At 45.8% G+C, this 15361-nt stretch overlaps 1 protein-coding gene across 1 annotated transcript in view; it reads right to left on the bottom strand.

The window, feature by feature from the left end:
• The window catches only part of FAM20C (FAM20C, golgi associated secretory pathway kinase), a 56292-nt gene that overhangs the window by 39176 nt on the left and 1755 nt on the right, over positions 1-15361 (bottom strand). The window contains exons 2-4 of the mRNA XM_021411743.1: positions 14845-15182; positions 13628-13800; positions 4983-5061 (exon numbers count right to left, since the gene is read on the bottom strand). Coding sequence (XP_021267418.1) covers positions 4983-5061; positions 13628-13800; positions 14845-15182 — 590 coding nt within the window. The remainder of the gene's footprint in view (positions 1-4982; positions 5062-13627; positions 13801-14844; positions 15183-15361) is intronic.

Genomic DNA, 15361 nt, shown 5'->3' with positions numbered 1-15361 from the left:
TCAAGAAGGCTGTTAATCCTTTGTCTTTATAAGTATGACATTTAAAAGTCAATAAAAAGCAGTGCTTTGCCAATCGAAGCAAATATATTATCTTTCCCATGACCTTGGCTGGTAGATTTCAACCCAGCTAACACTGCCTATGTCTTTGAGCTACAGGAACGTTAGAGAAGCTAGAAGGCAAGCATGCTGGGTTTGTTCCTATAAAGCACCACCTTTGTACATGTTGACTATTTATCTTGCAGCTGGCACTAAGAAGGGTGATGCCTTTGGGGACTTGAGATATTTCTATGCTGAAAGGTGCACCTTGCTAGCTGACACTCCAGCAAAATAGGTGTCAGTACGAAGCATTTCTTCTATGAAGTCACAAAAACAAACTTCTGTGATTAAACTGTAAAACTGCAATTAATAATTACCTTGCAAAGCACAAAAGACACCACAGCAGTGGGTTTCAGGTGGAGCAAAGGGTACAAAAATGGGGTCAGCAAGGTTGGATCTGTTTATGAATGAGATTTCATGAGATGACTGCCTGCGATTCAAGGAGCCTGGGCTTCATGACCCTAAAAGTCTCTTCTGCCCTGATATCACCCTGATGCTAATTAGTTCTGCTTTATTAAAGATTGTAACAGCGAGCAGCAGTTACTGGGAGAAGCAGCCACATGGCACTCACCAATCCTGCATTAGGACTTATAAAAGCAGAAGGAGAAAAAGAAAAAGATGTTAAAAATATCGGGCAACATCTAAAGTTGGAACAGAATTAGCTTTAACCTCTTTCAGTCAAAAGTGAGTTCACAAGATACAGTAGTATTTCTTCAATGGAACAAATAAACCTCAAAGATTTCCTAATGAATACCCTTCCTACACATTCGTACAGAGCAGCCTATAAAGCTGGCAGTGAGAAATGCCATTGCTGAGCACAGACTGTCCGACACTTTGCTCACAATTCCTATCACAAGATACCATTTTCTTTTCGATTCTATTTGGCTTCTCCATAAGGAACTGTAAAAATCTCTCTCAAAATCCTGGCACCAAGAGGAGTCTTGACACTGACTGCTGGCGCAGAATCCACCCCTTCAAGAATAAAGCATTGGGAGGAAAAAAAAGTGTGCTGGCTTTGTTGCTGAACCAGCTATTTAACTCCACCAGCTCGCAGAAACAAAAAGAAACCAAATAAAACCATGAAGCACATGCTCTTTTTGGACAAACAAGCCAAAACCCTTTGAAATTTATGGCTCTACACCATCCTTACCTGCTAAGCCATGCAGAAAGCTGTGGCTGCTGTTATCAGTGATCATGTAAATACATTTTTTAATGCTCTACAATACTAATGAAGTTAGACACGCTAATCATGGGAGAAGAGGAGGCTGCTATTTTTTTCCTGTCCCATATGGTAATAATTTTGTATGATTGAAGTATTATGAGCTAAATAAAACTACACATTAACTGTAAGATACATTGCAAATACATTAAATCTTCCCTGGAGTTTTAGCAAATATTCACTTTTTCTATGATGCATTTGGAACTAGCAAAGGGATCTACATCAGGCCATAGGATTTATAAATAGATTTGGCTTCCTCTGCAATCCTTTATAGGCAATTATTTCAGAAATGAAGATGCAGAGCCACAAATAAATAAAATAATTGCAGCTGATGGGGCTTTATTTACCACTATCACATTTCCCTGACTGCTAAGCTCCCCGCCTCTCATCTGCTCCACTACCCTGAATCAATGACCAGATGAAGAGCTGTCAGTTAACGCCAAGCACTGAGCACAAAAGGTGCCAAAGGCAGATTCTGTTTTCCCCCAAAGCCCTCCGGGTGTTTCCAGAGCTGGCTTACTCTCTGGATGAATGCAACGTGGAATTAGGAGGCTGGGACCGGGCAGAACAAGTCCTGTGAGTTCTGCAAGTTCCAAGCAATTTCCCAGGGAGGACATTTTGCTGTGACTCTCCTACAGAAAGCGCTGCTGAAGGCTGGAGACTTCTCCTTCCAGGAGCAGATGCTTGGCTGCAATGGGGAAGGGTTCCCATGTCTCCTTGCTGCGCAGGTATCCTGCTCAAACAGGTATTAGCTCAGTTTGGGGGATGCTGAGTGCAACTGTATGTAGCAAAACCAGCTTTCCAGGTACTTCAAATGAATCAAGACCAAGTAGACCGACCCACCCCTGCATATTACCCTCTGTGGACCTCACACCATACAGCTATCAGAACTTCAGATTCCAGACAGGGTGAGAAACACAGGATTATCAATTTCTTTGCAATCAAGCTTGACATACTACTGATGCTAATTCTGTTCTCTGAAAATCAGTAATGCAGTTCAGTTCAATACAGCGATGTAACTCCTACTGCCTCCTCCAGCACTGAAGGGATAAACTCAAGCTCCAGTTTTTCATTTGCAGCTGGGCACTGCGTGCCATTTAACAATTGTATTACCTGGGATTCGTGAAGACTGCTATCAGCTCCAGAGAGAGAAAAACATAATTTCTGCTACTATGAAAAACCATGGAGCTGACAGCACAGTGACAATTGAAACACACAGGATACACTATGTGGGCACCCCCTGACTTTCAGCCAAGTGCATCCCTCGACCAGCTGATCTCACAAGTAACTACCAAGGTGCGGTTTTATGCTTCTCAAATTAAATTATTTTTTCAATGCTCTTTACACCATCAGTGCTGTGACAGGACTACATTTAGGAGATGTGTGGCCCTGATTTGTGAGTTTCCTCTGGTGTGCTGCCCTGGGAAGGCACAGCCAGCTGTGTGAAGCCTGGATCAAAGGGGTACCCTGCAGAAAAGAGGGAGCACCAGAAACAGTCTGTATACTCAGTAAGGTCCTGCAAGAAGTCTCACCATTTTAAAAGCTTGACTTTTTTGTTTGCTTGCTTGTTTTCAGTTCTAGGCTGCTTATTTCCATATCAAGAAATGATGCTACAAACATTTCTGTAAGCTGGTGAAAGAGACCAATGGGACCAGATGCCAAAGGAGCTCAGAAAATTTACACTAGGCAAGCATCTGGCTTCCTGCTCACTGTTAGCAGAATGAAGACAAATGCTTGCAAACATCCTTATTCAAAATCACTAATGTGCTCAGCAATGATCAACACAAAGCAGCGCTGCCGCTGTAAGGTGTGGTGCCTGGGAACACAGATGCTGAATGTTCTAAAGCTGCTTTTTCCAGATGTGTATTTAATGCAAAGATCAGTGAGAAAATAAGATGTTGCTGCCCTTCGCATTAAGCGAAGGGAATGATTAAGACATCATCATCTTTTGTTGTTGTGCTGGTGGATGGTAGTAATTGCTTCTGTACAGGAAAGTGGCTATACATCTATTGCCATCCATCATCTTGCCAAGGCTGTGTAGAAGCAGTAAACTTTTGATTTAACCTCATTAGCATTCCCAGAATTACAATGTCATACCAAAGATAAAGATTGAAATTATCTGCATCTCAGCAAATGGAGAAGAAACAAATCACACACTATGTAAAAAAGCCAACTGCACAACCATGATTCTTCCTAGTTCTTAAAGGCTCCCCAGATGTGCCCAGTTCTTGGTTTACCATGGAGGGTGGAAAACAAATAGGAATTGTGCTTAAATGCACCAAACTTGCAGATGTAGGGGTTGGACCCATGGACTGATCATCTGATGATCAAAGGATTCAGAGCAGAGGCAGAAAGGGGAAGGGAAGATGCTGGAGCAGATGCTCTCTGATAGCACCTTCCCTCTGATTTGTGTTATCTGTGATTCCTCTGAACTCTTCCCAGGAACTAGGGATCCGCCAGAAACATGGAGAAATTTGTGTGCAATGTGGGAAATAACACGGAGGCATCTTGCTGTTGCACAATATCCTTGTACCTGGAAACTCAAAGGATTTCCACGCGAACCCCAGGATAAATGCACACAAGGTGAGTTGCTGCTCAAGCTTGTGTTGAAGGAAGCAGGAACCAATTATTTGTTCCCTCCGGCAGTCAAATAAGATCAAGCAAGGTCTGCACTTGTCTGAGGTCAGTCTACAGCAAAATCTGTAGTAAAACTGGGAAATAATCTCAGGCCCCTGCCAGCAGCTTACCCCACGAGCTGTGTTCCCCACTAGAGCCATAACACAATACCAGTACGTATTCCACACCACTCATTCTGAGTTACTTCACTCTTTTATGGACCATCCTAGAGATAATTAATGTATCTTCTCTACAGTGGGAACAAAAGAAGGAAATGAATTTATTATTCCAGTGGTACCCTTGACACAGATATTGAGCAGCTTCATTAAACATTTTGCAACACCAGTCTTTGCTAAACCATCTACAACAAGCACAGTGTCATTTTCCTTATTACAACACAAACATAGAGGTCAGGGTTTTGAACTCTTTTACATCTACTTTATGTCTCAATAGCCTCTCTGATCTCAGTGGGATCTGGCCAGCCTAATGCAGGTGCAAATCAAGGCTGCCTCATCTCAGTCGTTCCTCTTTTCTCTAGACCTATTACCTTGCAGCACCACTCTCAAATGAACACATTTCACAGTCAGCACAGCCACAGCCAAATGACTAACACAGCTCTTCAATACAAACAACAATAAATCAGTAGATTAAATTATAATTTAACAGACAAATACTATTCAGGTCTTCCCAAAACTGTTTTGAGCCATGTCCCACATGTGGTCACATTCCAGAGGAGAACTGACATTAGATAAAGCTCAGACCTGCAGAATACATTTACATAAAAAAGAAATGCTGAAAACACCCTATATTTACGATGGGAGATTTCACTGAGATCAGAGTGAGTAATGCTCCTGAGAAGACTAAAATGCATCTGAAACGTATCTTCCAAAGCCCAGTCCAGGAGGGCAAGGCCATACACCCTACAGCCCCACATTCAGCAGCCAGCCTAGCCAACCAGCCACACCAACCCCAGGCAAAACCAGAGCAAACTTTCAATGGCTTTGAAAAAGGCAACAGGCTTTACAACACAGCCAGGCATATTTTCACTTACTTCATTGGTTTGAACAATGCTTGTCCATAATTCTGGAACGTCATGATCAGCTTCAGCTGGGTGCCTCCTGACTTCATTGCTGTGGGAAAAAGCAAAACCCCTTTAAAAATGCTACATACGGATCTACTTACATTCAGCTTCCTTGAAATGAAAGCGCATATCTTTGCTCTGTACTAGGTGCCCCAAGCAGGGCAATCCTAACTGGATAACAGATTATTCAGTGGGTGCAGAGAACAGGGGAGAGCTTTCAGCTGCTGGCCAGGACTAAAAATGGATCATACTCCCTGACTCATCTTTGTCTTCTTCAGCTGGTCATGGGTAGAACCAAGATGGGCTCTACAAGCACCCTGACTGAGGAGCAGGTATAGGAACAGCTCACTGGAGTCCTGTTTTCTCCATCTTCAACTACTTTTGGACTTCCTGCTAACAAGAGGTACACATTGGGAAGGCAGATAGGATGGTGGCTGGGATCATGGTCCAATGCACAGCAGACATCCCCTTAATTAAAAGTATGAGCAGATACTAGAGCAATCTCTGATCTCTGCTCCGATTTTAGTCATTGCTGCTGAGCAGTATGTAAATCCATCTCCTCTCTGCACAATGGAGATATATCCAAAACCATCCACTAAATTTCAGGGGACCCTGCGGTGGTTGTAGAGGAGAGCAGAGGTGTGCAGAGGGTCTCTGGTTGTGTTGGGATGGCAGGAGGACACGGGTTGGCAGGGGCTGAAGTCCACCCTGTGCGCCTGGGGCCATCTGCTCAGACACTGAATTCACATCCCAGCTGGAAGCTAATGGGAATTTAAGACTGACATTCATTCACACCAGTCTGTACAATTTGAACAATATCATGTTAACAGCCAGATTATAGCATTTTTATAGTCAAAGCCTTTTTTTTTTTTTTAATGTAAGAGTTCCGAAAATGCATTTTACTTGATGATAAGGTTACTGAAAAAGGTAAATATATACTTTGGCAAACCAGCTGCTTTTTCACCATCTCAATCAAAACTGCTCTGAATAAATGAAACGACCTATACCCTAACTCTTTCACTCACTTCTGTGCTGGGAGAGCCATGACAGTCCTATCTGTGGGGATGAGTCAGTCCTTTCAAAACGCTTCCCACAAATGATCACATCATCCATCCCTTTCTTCGCAGTTCTGAAAAAACCTGTGTCGACTGGAGAATTATATGAATGTGAAGTTACCTTGCTCGGTAAATTTTGGCTTTGAGCTACCCTTCTTCAATCCATATAGCTTGTACATTTTCTTTCTCTAAGCAATGTCACTAGCTGTACGTCTTTTTTAATTACGCCTCTCCGTGCCATATTACGGGTAGGTCAACAGCTCTCTTTCAACCCTTGTAATCCATGTTTTTGCAACAAAATGCTATGCAAATCTGGTCAGTGTGATTACATTTCCCTTAGAATAAAATCCCTTCTGCCTCGCTGTTTTGCTGACCCCTGCCTTCTCTTGCATTACCAGTCGATCCCAAAGGAACAAATAAATAATTAGTACTTAAAGGGCATTAAATAACTTGCACTGAACAGGTAAAGCAGAAGCATGTGGTTTTCACGTGTCAAACTCTCTCTTGTGCAGAGCAGGTCAGTTGATCTGCACCTGAGGGAAGGATATAGGCATTTTTTTGAACGAAGCCCAGAGCCTGAAGGCAATGAGCAGCAGCAAACATCCATCCCAGACCATACACATGCTGCCCCAGGAACATCACAGCCCAGCCATGCACACTGGAAATGTTTCAGCTTGGATTGGACAGCAAGCAGGTGGCTGGAGCTGCCCTTGCCTCATGCCCACAAAGACCCACGCAGACCCACTGCCATTCCACAGGCATCCCTGCCCAGCTGCTGCCAAAGGTGCAGAGTTTGCCTGGCTTTTTAAGGCATAACCTGTAATTGCAACCCTATTCATGTGGGATGCCTTCAGTTAGGTCAGTAATATGTCTCAGGACCACGGGGCAGAACTTTGTCTCTTCTGTCAGTTATAACCCTCCCTAGCTCACTGATCTCAGTATGGCCACTTGCAAACTGATTGCAACAAATGAAGACCGAATGGCTTTTCATTAAAATGTATATAAAGTATGCTTTTTGGTTGAATTATGAATAGCTTAGCTCCTGGCTCTCTCTCCTCCCTGAGACATATAAGTCCAAAATATAGCAAATATCCGGTAAGCCCATCAGAGAAGTGGGAAGGACAGAGCCTATTTTGAGGTATGGCTGGGAAGCCAAGGCTTTGGGAAACCACAGCACTGCAAAGAAGAAAAAAGGATGTTCCAGCATGCCTATTTCTAAGCACAAAGCATCAGATGCATTAAGCTGACTGGTTTCTCAGCAAATTGAAGCCACTCGACAGATAATGATTTTGTTAGCAGCTGAACTCAACAGAGAGTGTGTCATCACCGAGAAGGGGAATGTATGAAGAAGATTAACAATTCAGCATAATTCTTCCATGAGACACAGAGGCCTGGTTTCCTGTCAGAAAGAATTGAGCTGAAGTGAGACAAAAGCATCTCTTGGTCTTTTTAGATCCATCTTATTGTGTTGCCTTAATTGGTTGCAATAGTAGCCTCGACCCAGCAGAAGTTTGGCTGGGATGCTGTCCCACTGCTGCTGCCAGGAGAAAACTTTGGGCCTTTCCAAAACAGAGGGTGACATTGATGGGAACGGCGTTGTATGTGACAAAGCATGCCAGCAGCCGCAGGCACTGTGGCCAATGCCACATGAGATCCACGTTGGCTTCCCTCCATGTTCTCCAGGCTCCCAGATATCTCCACTTCAGCTAGTCCCTGGACAGGCCAGAGGTGATTCAAAGATACCCAAGTCCAACACCTAATGTTCCCTCCCTAAAGAGAGGGAAACACGTGGTGCTGAGCCCAGATGAAGTAGAATGAGGAAGCCTCAGAGCCTGAGGAAGGTGCCTAAATTGTGGGGTGCCAATTGGAGAAGAGCAGCTCTCCCTGGAGATCACTCACTCGGACTTCTAGGCTTGATTACATTCCTTGTCCCTTACTGTTACAGATGAGTATTGGCTTCCCTCTCCTTTTTGGAGCTGTATTCCTTTCCTGCTCAGACTGCAGTTAAATACATCCCTTTGGTCATCCCAGGCAAACAGCGGTAGCCACATCATCTTCCAGGAACTTATCCGGGACAAACAGTGTTTGCTTATCTGCAGATGTCCTTGTGCTGTCACCTACTGCCCATAAGAACGTTTCTGAAGAATTTATAATTCCCTGGAGCAGAATACACAATTTTTCAAGAAATTGGAAGAAGCTACGCCATTGCAATCTGTCTTGTCTGTGATCAGCAGGCTTATATAATTTTTAAAAGGTCTTACAATGTCATGCTTTTCTGATTCCGAAGGGAGCCTCTAGTCAAACTCTGATTTCATGTTTGTTTTTTTTAAGGTTTCTGAAGATACTGTAACATTGAGAGCAGCTCTGGAAAAGGAATACCTCAAATTCCCTTTTGTACAGCTTCTGAACATACTGGCACAGTGTTCAAACCAAATCCCAATAGAACCATTGCTATTTTATCTGCAGGCAATTCAAAATCTTTCTTTTCCCCCAAAGTAGAAAGAAAGGGAACGCAGCATTAAACTTTCCTCTTAACCCAGGGCAAGATCTTTTGGGTGTGATTAGAAATCTTCCTAACCTGAGGAGGCTATGCAAAAATCCCCTGAAATATCCCTTTCCTGGAGGGTCTGAGGGATCAAGGACCAAAGACCAGTGAAATCAGAGAGATTCTTTCTGTTTTCTCTGATGGACCTTGAATCAAGCTTCTAAAAATCCCTTCAGTATTTGCCACCTAATGAGTTTTCTGATGTAGCCACATACTGCGTCTGCTGTTTCCTCCATCCCGTCCTCTCCTGCTCCTTCTGAAAACTCATCCATACAAGACTTCCCAATGAATTCCCCTCCCAATCTACAGATACCACTGGTGGAAAAGATGCACTACCCATCACCTTTCAACCCTGTTTTTACACCTGTATGCTACACGGTTTCTATCTCCCTCTTCTAAATCATCTGGTACAGACTCTAGCAGAGATCCAATGATGCCCAATGTCATTTGACCCAAAAGGACTTGGAATTGATCTGGCTTTCCAGCTCCTCGGTTTTGCTGCATGATAACTCTTGCCTCTAGCCTATCTGGTCTTCTGATGGAAAGTGAGATCTCCAGAAGGACCTCTGAACACTTTCTTTGGGTTATTTATGCAATGCTAATGCCTCAGCAGCAAGATCCAGTTGAATCCTGGAATGTACAAATGTCTGAAATAGATGATCAGACCCAGTTCGGATTCCTATTTAATAGATCAAGCTTAAATCCAGCATGAACACGTTGATTGGCTTTAACAAGCAATACTCTTCCCTGGGCTAGAGACATGGCCCCATACAAGCTGTAAAGAACAGATTTCAAAGCAAGTTCAAACCCTCATCACCTCTTAATTTGTTTTTGCTCAGCCAATTCTGCTAACTTGTTTTTTAAAGACCTTTCTTGCTTAAGTCAAGATAGTAAAGACTTCTGATAGGGAAGAGATCAGCGAAACCGTTCCGTGGCTTTGTTGTACACTTTAAGTCGTCTCTTTTCATCTGGAATTGTACATTTAATCAATCCATTGACTCTTGGCAGATTCACTGTTTCCTTATACAGTAAATCAATGGTGCTACGTTGCATTATGTTTTCAGCAGCACTTTTCCCTTTCCTTTGATGAGATTTTTATAATTGTCTTTAGTACAAGAATTTAGGTGTCATATTTATTGTCTACCTCTCTTTTTCTTTTTTTTTTCCCCTGAGTTGAAGCAGAGTCCACCTTGCTTAACTGCAGCACTCCTTCACTGCATGAGTAATCTCGTGTGCTTACTTCCTAATTACTGCCCGCACAACCTGAAGGGCTGGCAGGTTCAGAAATGAACTCAGTCAGGTACGTGTCCAAATCTTTCCAACCAGAGAATGAAAAGAATCAAAAACTAAACCCCATCCCACTCAACCCAGCGATCACCAAAGCCTGTTCTGCTCAGCCACAGTCCCACGGCACAGCTCTCTGGGATGGCAACACGGGAGAGATGAAGATCTACAATGCCCCGTGCCATGTTTGTTGTTAAACTGCTGACAGCGCTGCGCAATTTTGCACAGACGTTTTGTAAATACCCAGAAAACAGCTAACGACGGTTATCGATGCGTGCAATAAACAGTTACGAAAGGCAAAGGAAACGTGCAGCTCCCTGCACGTGTGCTCCCTCTAAAAACTGGGTTTCAGCACACAATGGAAAACAATTCTCTCCAGGCTCCTATTTATGGCAGGGGGAAATTTTCAATGAACTAAATCAAATTAAGAGCTACCCCTGTATGCTGCGCAAAGTGAATAGGAACTATATGTATTGATACAGGGCACAGAACACAACCTCAACTTCAAAGCTCTGGGTAACCTTGTCCTCTTCAAGGCCAGCTCTAGGTGTCACTGTGGGAGCTGAATGCGACGCTCCTTCCCATCCATGGTTTTGTTCCATTTAAACTTTAACATCAAGAAAATGTCACCTTGATGCTCCCTGCTCTTGGGAATTGCTTCTGTCACCGTTTTCATTTTAAAACAACGCTGCGCATTACGGAGTTGTGTGAGTGGTGCTGATAGACGGGGCAGGATCAATCTGGTCACTGCTCTCCTCCATAAATAATGCAAACGGAGCAGGGAAATTGCGACGTGGCTAAGAAAGCTGTTTAGCTGCAGTTTGGATCTAATTACTGAAGGTATCAAAAACCCACACGGCAAATCACCTAATTCCATTAGAGCCACAGCAAACCTGAACGCTAGGAGAAGACTGGATAGAGCAATATCCCATTTCATCTAATGCATGTAAGCCCGCGTATTTAATTGTCATGCTTACAGAAAGAAGCCTGAAGATTGGGCGCTACGAAGAGCACCATTTATTTTCACTTCTAACCTAGAATCTTTGCTGCTGCCTTAAAATGAACAGAGAGCAAAGAGGATAAAGCAAAACACAGTGAAATTGGAAAATATGCAGGAATATTCAAAAGACTGTAAAAGTCCTATAAACGTCCTTTGGTCATTTATATTACTCTTTATTAATCAGCTTACATGCTTTTGAATCCCTGCTGTGGCTCTGCAGTAAGGCTGAAAAATGGCAGATGTTACTTTAAAACATATTTTTAAACATCCGAAGAATTTGCGAAGGGAAATAAAAGATGCATTAAAAAAAGGATATTAGCAAGACGCTCTTCTTGCTTTGCCACCCGACCGAGAGCCCCTGAAGCCCCACAGAGGCTGCGGCAGATCCCAGCTACATTCCTCTCTGGCTTCTTGAGCTGGGCAGAAGTCCCCTTCCACCTCCCTGCTCGATGTTAGGCTGGGATTTCTGCCCAGGAATCTCTCCCTATCAGTTCCCACAGTCACTGATACCTATATCAAATGTACTTCATATTTCAGCTTATGGAAATAATACTGAATCGTCGATAGAAACCACAGCTCTGTGCTTTCATGTTAAGGGCATAAGAGGCCCTAACTTGTTCAAACATTAGCAAAGAGACAATCCCATAGGAAATGGCTGTTAATCATTAGTCCTCCTCTGCGGGCTCTGGCCCTTTCCCCACATTGATCTCAAAGCTCTATCAAAACCATAATTAATGAAAACCTCATGACACATCTATACGACACATTAGGTGAAATCATGGCCTCGGGGCAGCCAATGACAAAACTTCCACTTACGTCACCGTGCTCAGGATTTCACTCCTATTTTTCATTATAACAATGCTGCTGCTAGGCTAACTGAAGCATAGAGAGGTTAAGCAACATGCCCAGAAGCTCAAACCGAGCAAAGAGTGAGGACTAACCTATTATTTCTCCTTCCCATCTCCCTTCTTGAGCATCCCTACATCAACCTTAACCATCTCACTGCTCTGCAGAAGGGACAAGCGGCAGCCACACAGTCTGAACCATGGCTGGGGCTGATGCATTTTGTGCGAGTCTCAGTAGCTGAGCCAGAAGGTGGTTTGGCTGAGCATCCCCCCTGCAAGGACCTGGGCACAGCCTGCTCACTGCTCGAGGGCAGGGAAGGGCAGAGCAGCTCTTCCTCCTCTCTCCCAAGGGATGTGCTTCACAGAGCAATGCTGGAAAAAGCTGGCTCGGTCCCTGCTCACGCATCATTACTAGTGCAGGAATCACTAGGTGCGTGCAGGGCAAAGCACGGGCACTGTGCTGCTGCCTGCAGTGCCACCTCTGAGCCAGAGAAGGGAAAATGCATGGCTTAGCCATCACACCTGCGCTCCTTAATTAATCATTCCAATCCAGAGCTGTAGGGACAGAGAACCCAACACTTGTTAATAAACAAGCCTGTGTTTGTCCTCCTTCTCGAGCCCAGGTGTCCCCTGGCCCCTGGCACTCCACCTGCAGGGCAGCAGCTGGGCACCACGCACTGCATCAGCAGGCCCCCACCCCGCAGAGCTCAGAGCAGAGCTCCCTGCCGTGAGCTCAGCCAGGGCACAGCAACGCTTGCACCTCACGTCTCAGGGGTCTTTTCCAACCTTAACGATTCTACGACTGAATGTGCAGCTCTCCTGGGCGTCCTGCCTTCCCCCACCCCAGCCGAATCTGCGCTCAGCCCACTCCCGATGACCGAGGAGCTCCCTTATTTCTGCTCAGCAGCCACCGGGATTCACGTGATGGAAATGTCGACCGTAGGCCTATTGGGTGCTATTCTTGCAGGGACCATTTCCTGCTGAAGCCAGGGGAATTTTTGCCTTGCGGGGTTAAAGACCTGGTGACCTCATCCCGCGGTGGCACCGTGCAATCAGCACTTTTACAGAGCTGCTATTTCATGCCTCTGAAACAGACATAGCAACTCTGTGGTCAGCACAAGGCACTGCATTTTCTCGGTGGCCGGTGGCTGTGCAGCTCCTACCCTGCAGCCCACGGGCTGCGCGTTTGTTTAGCAGCGCAGGGCTTTCATTCAGGCTGCGGGTTTTTTTTTTGCTCCCTGTGCAGCTACGCAGCTAAATTCGAAGAGACACATGCTGTCATTAAACAGCCCCGGAGAAAAAAAGAACAACAAAAAAAAAAAACCAACAAACTCTGTCACCTTGTTTAACCGGAGCCAAAGGCTGACAGGGGCACATCCCTGTCGTGGGCTGCCAAGTGGAACGAGCAGAGCTGAGCTGTGCCCAGGGGGATGCAGCCCCTCCGAGCCCCCCGCGCCCCACGCTCCCTGCATGGATGCAGGGCTGTGGTTCACTTGCTGCTCTCCTCCCTCCAGACGCAGCCTTAAATAATGACCAGCAGACAGCAGACACCTTGCTCAGGCAGGATGCTATCTGCTTTTGGCTGTGATTTTTTCATTAACCTTTTCTCTTCTTCTTTTTTTTCAATAGGGCGCTTTCAGCCTGATAACTAGAGGACATCAGAAATGAATGGGGCTTGCCTTGCTGGCAGACTTTTCAATTATTCAGGTAATACAGAGCTGGCAATATCTCCTTATGTTTAACAAGGAAAACGAGCACAGAAGTCAGGAAGCAATGCTGTAGGCACACCGAAGAGGAGACGTGCAAAACAGCCATTAATATTCAAACCGCAGCGAGATCTGAACTACAAGCAAATAATCATAAAAACCATTATTGCCCAAACCTACCAACACTGGTGATCTTCTGGGAGACCAGGTCTTGTAGTAAAGCCTCGATTGCAGGGTTATGTCTGGAATACAGCTCGTACCGGTTGATGCCAATGTGGAATTTTAACCAGTTTGGGTAGGAGTCTATGGAGGTTTCTCCAGTTGGCAAAAACTCTTCGTTCTCTTCATTATGCCTACCACCAAAAACAAACAAGGAAAAGGGAAAAGAAAAGAAAAGCTGTAAATGAGGAGAAAGATAGAATGTTGATTGAATGAATTGGCAGGCACCAAGAAATGGGGCTGGGGAGGGAGAGCCCTTGGGGGGGGAAGCCCCAGCCCAACCTGGGCCCACTCCCACCCGGCCAGTGCAGCTGGATTGGCACCTCCACTCTTCGTGCCTGATTTAAAGCCCATGAAAGTCAGGAGAAAAACTGACAGTGACATAGCGAGCACCAGTGGAGGCCCTTACACAGCCAAAATGTGGAGCTGCAGAGTGTATGCTGTGTTTAGACTGCACTACGTGACAAACATCTCTTACAAGTTGGACCCAAAGCATCATCCTCAACTCTCATTTAACAGAGCTGGGGCTGGAAGCCGGTGCAGCAGGAACCTGACTTGTCAGACCCAATGTTCCCACTCCTCTCTTTTAATCACAGAGAACAAGAAGAAACCAGCTCAGTGGAACCCGCCACTAATGGGTAACTCCGGGTGGGCCGCCCCTTCCTGAGCAGCACCATACTGTTATGGAAGAGGACTGCTGGAATGACACGTGAGTGCTGCATTTCACGTTTGCTCGGGGAACCTGGGAGGAAAACACCCAGCAGCAGCTGTGCTGTGGCTGTCGGGGACAGCTTCGCCCTTCACCCATCGGACACAGCCACATTTCTCCCACCCGAAGGTCCCCCGTGCTTTCAGCCATCACCAGATGTTCCGATAATTGTGGCCTTTTTTCTCCTTTTCTCAGGAAGCCAGAACTTGGCCAGGTATTTCCCTTCACAGCCGCTTCTGTGAAGCAGAAGGGCCTGGACCACTGACACGCGTGGGGACAGAAATCAGAGATATTGATCCTCTCCCTCTGAACGTTCAGATCCCGCTGGCTGCTCTGGCTTCGCAGAGCTTTTGCACGGTACAATGCAGCTGTTTAAACACCACAGTGTCAGCGCGTTTGGAAGAGGGTGCTGTTGGATCAGACAAGCCTTTGGATTTCTCACTCATTGAGATTTCCCAGCGTTTCTCACCAGCCAACAAACAATTCGCAGAGGCAGTGGAGCACTCTGAAGGCTGGAGAGCAGCGGAGGTGCCAGGACACCGGGAATCCATTGAGGATGAAAATTGGAGCACCGACCAAAGCCCGAAGGCAGAACTTGGTGACATTAGAGCTCACTTTGGAGAAAAGCAAGGCTGTTGGTGGCGGGACGCACCGCTCAGCCCCTGCAAATGAGAAAGTGCGGGGGGGTCGCGGTGTGCCTGACCCCGGCCTCGCGCTGCTTTTCTGCCAGCATCTGCCCCTGGCTGCAGCTGCAGGCAGCATCCTGGGGACCCCCAGCTCCCGGCGCTGCTCGATAGGTCCCGTATTTCAGGGCCGATTTTGAAGGAAAACAACCGGTCGCGCCTGCAGACGGTTCCGCTCCCTTTCTCACACCCCTGACACCCGAATCTCTCCCTTTAACCCCGAGCCGTGACGCCAGTTCTTGGAGAACACCCCCCGTAAAAAGGCAGCGCCGCAGGGCAGCACCGCGCCTCCCCCCCCACGCT

This window comes from Numida meleagris, chromosome 13 (assembly GCF_002078875.1).
Source record: "Numida meleagris isolate 19003 breed g44 Domestic line chromosome 13, NumMel1.0, whole genome shotgun sequence".
NCBI classification, from domain to species: Eukaryota; Metazoa; Chordata; class Aves; order Galliformes; family Numididae; genus Numida; species Numida meleagris.
The sequence above is the reverse complement of the archived record's forward strand: the minus strand, read 5'-3'. Positions and strand labels throughout refer to the sequence as shown.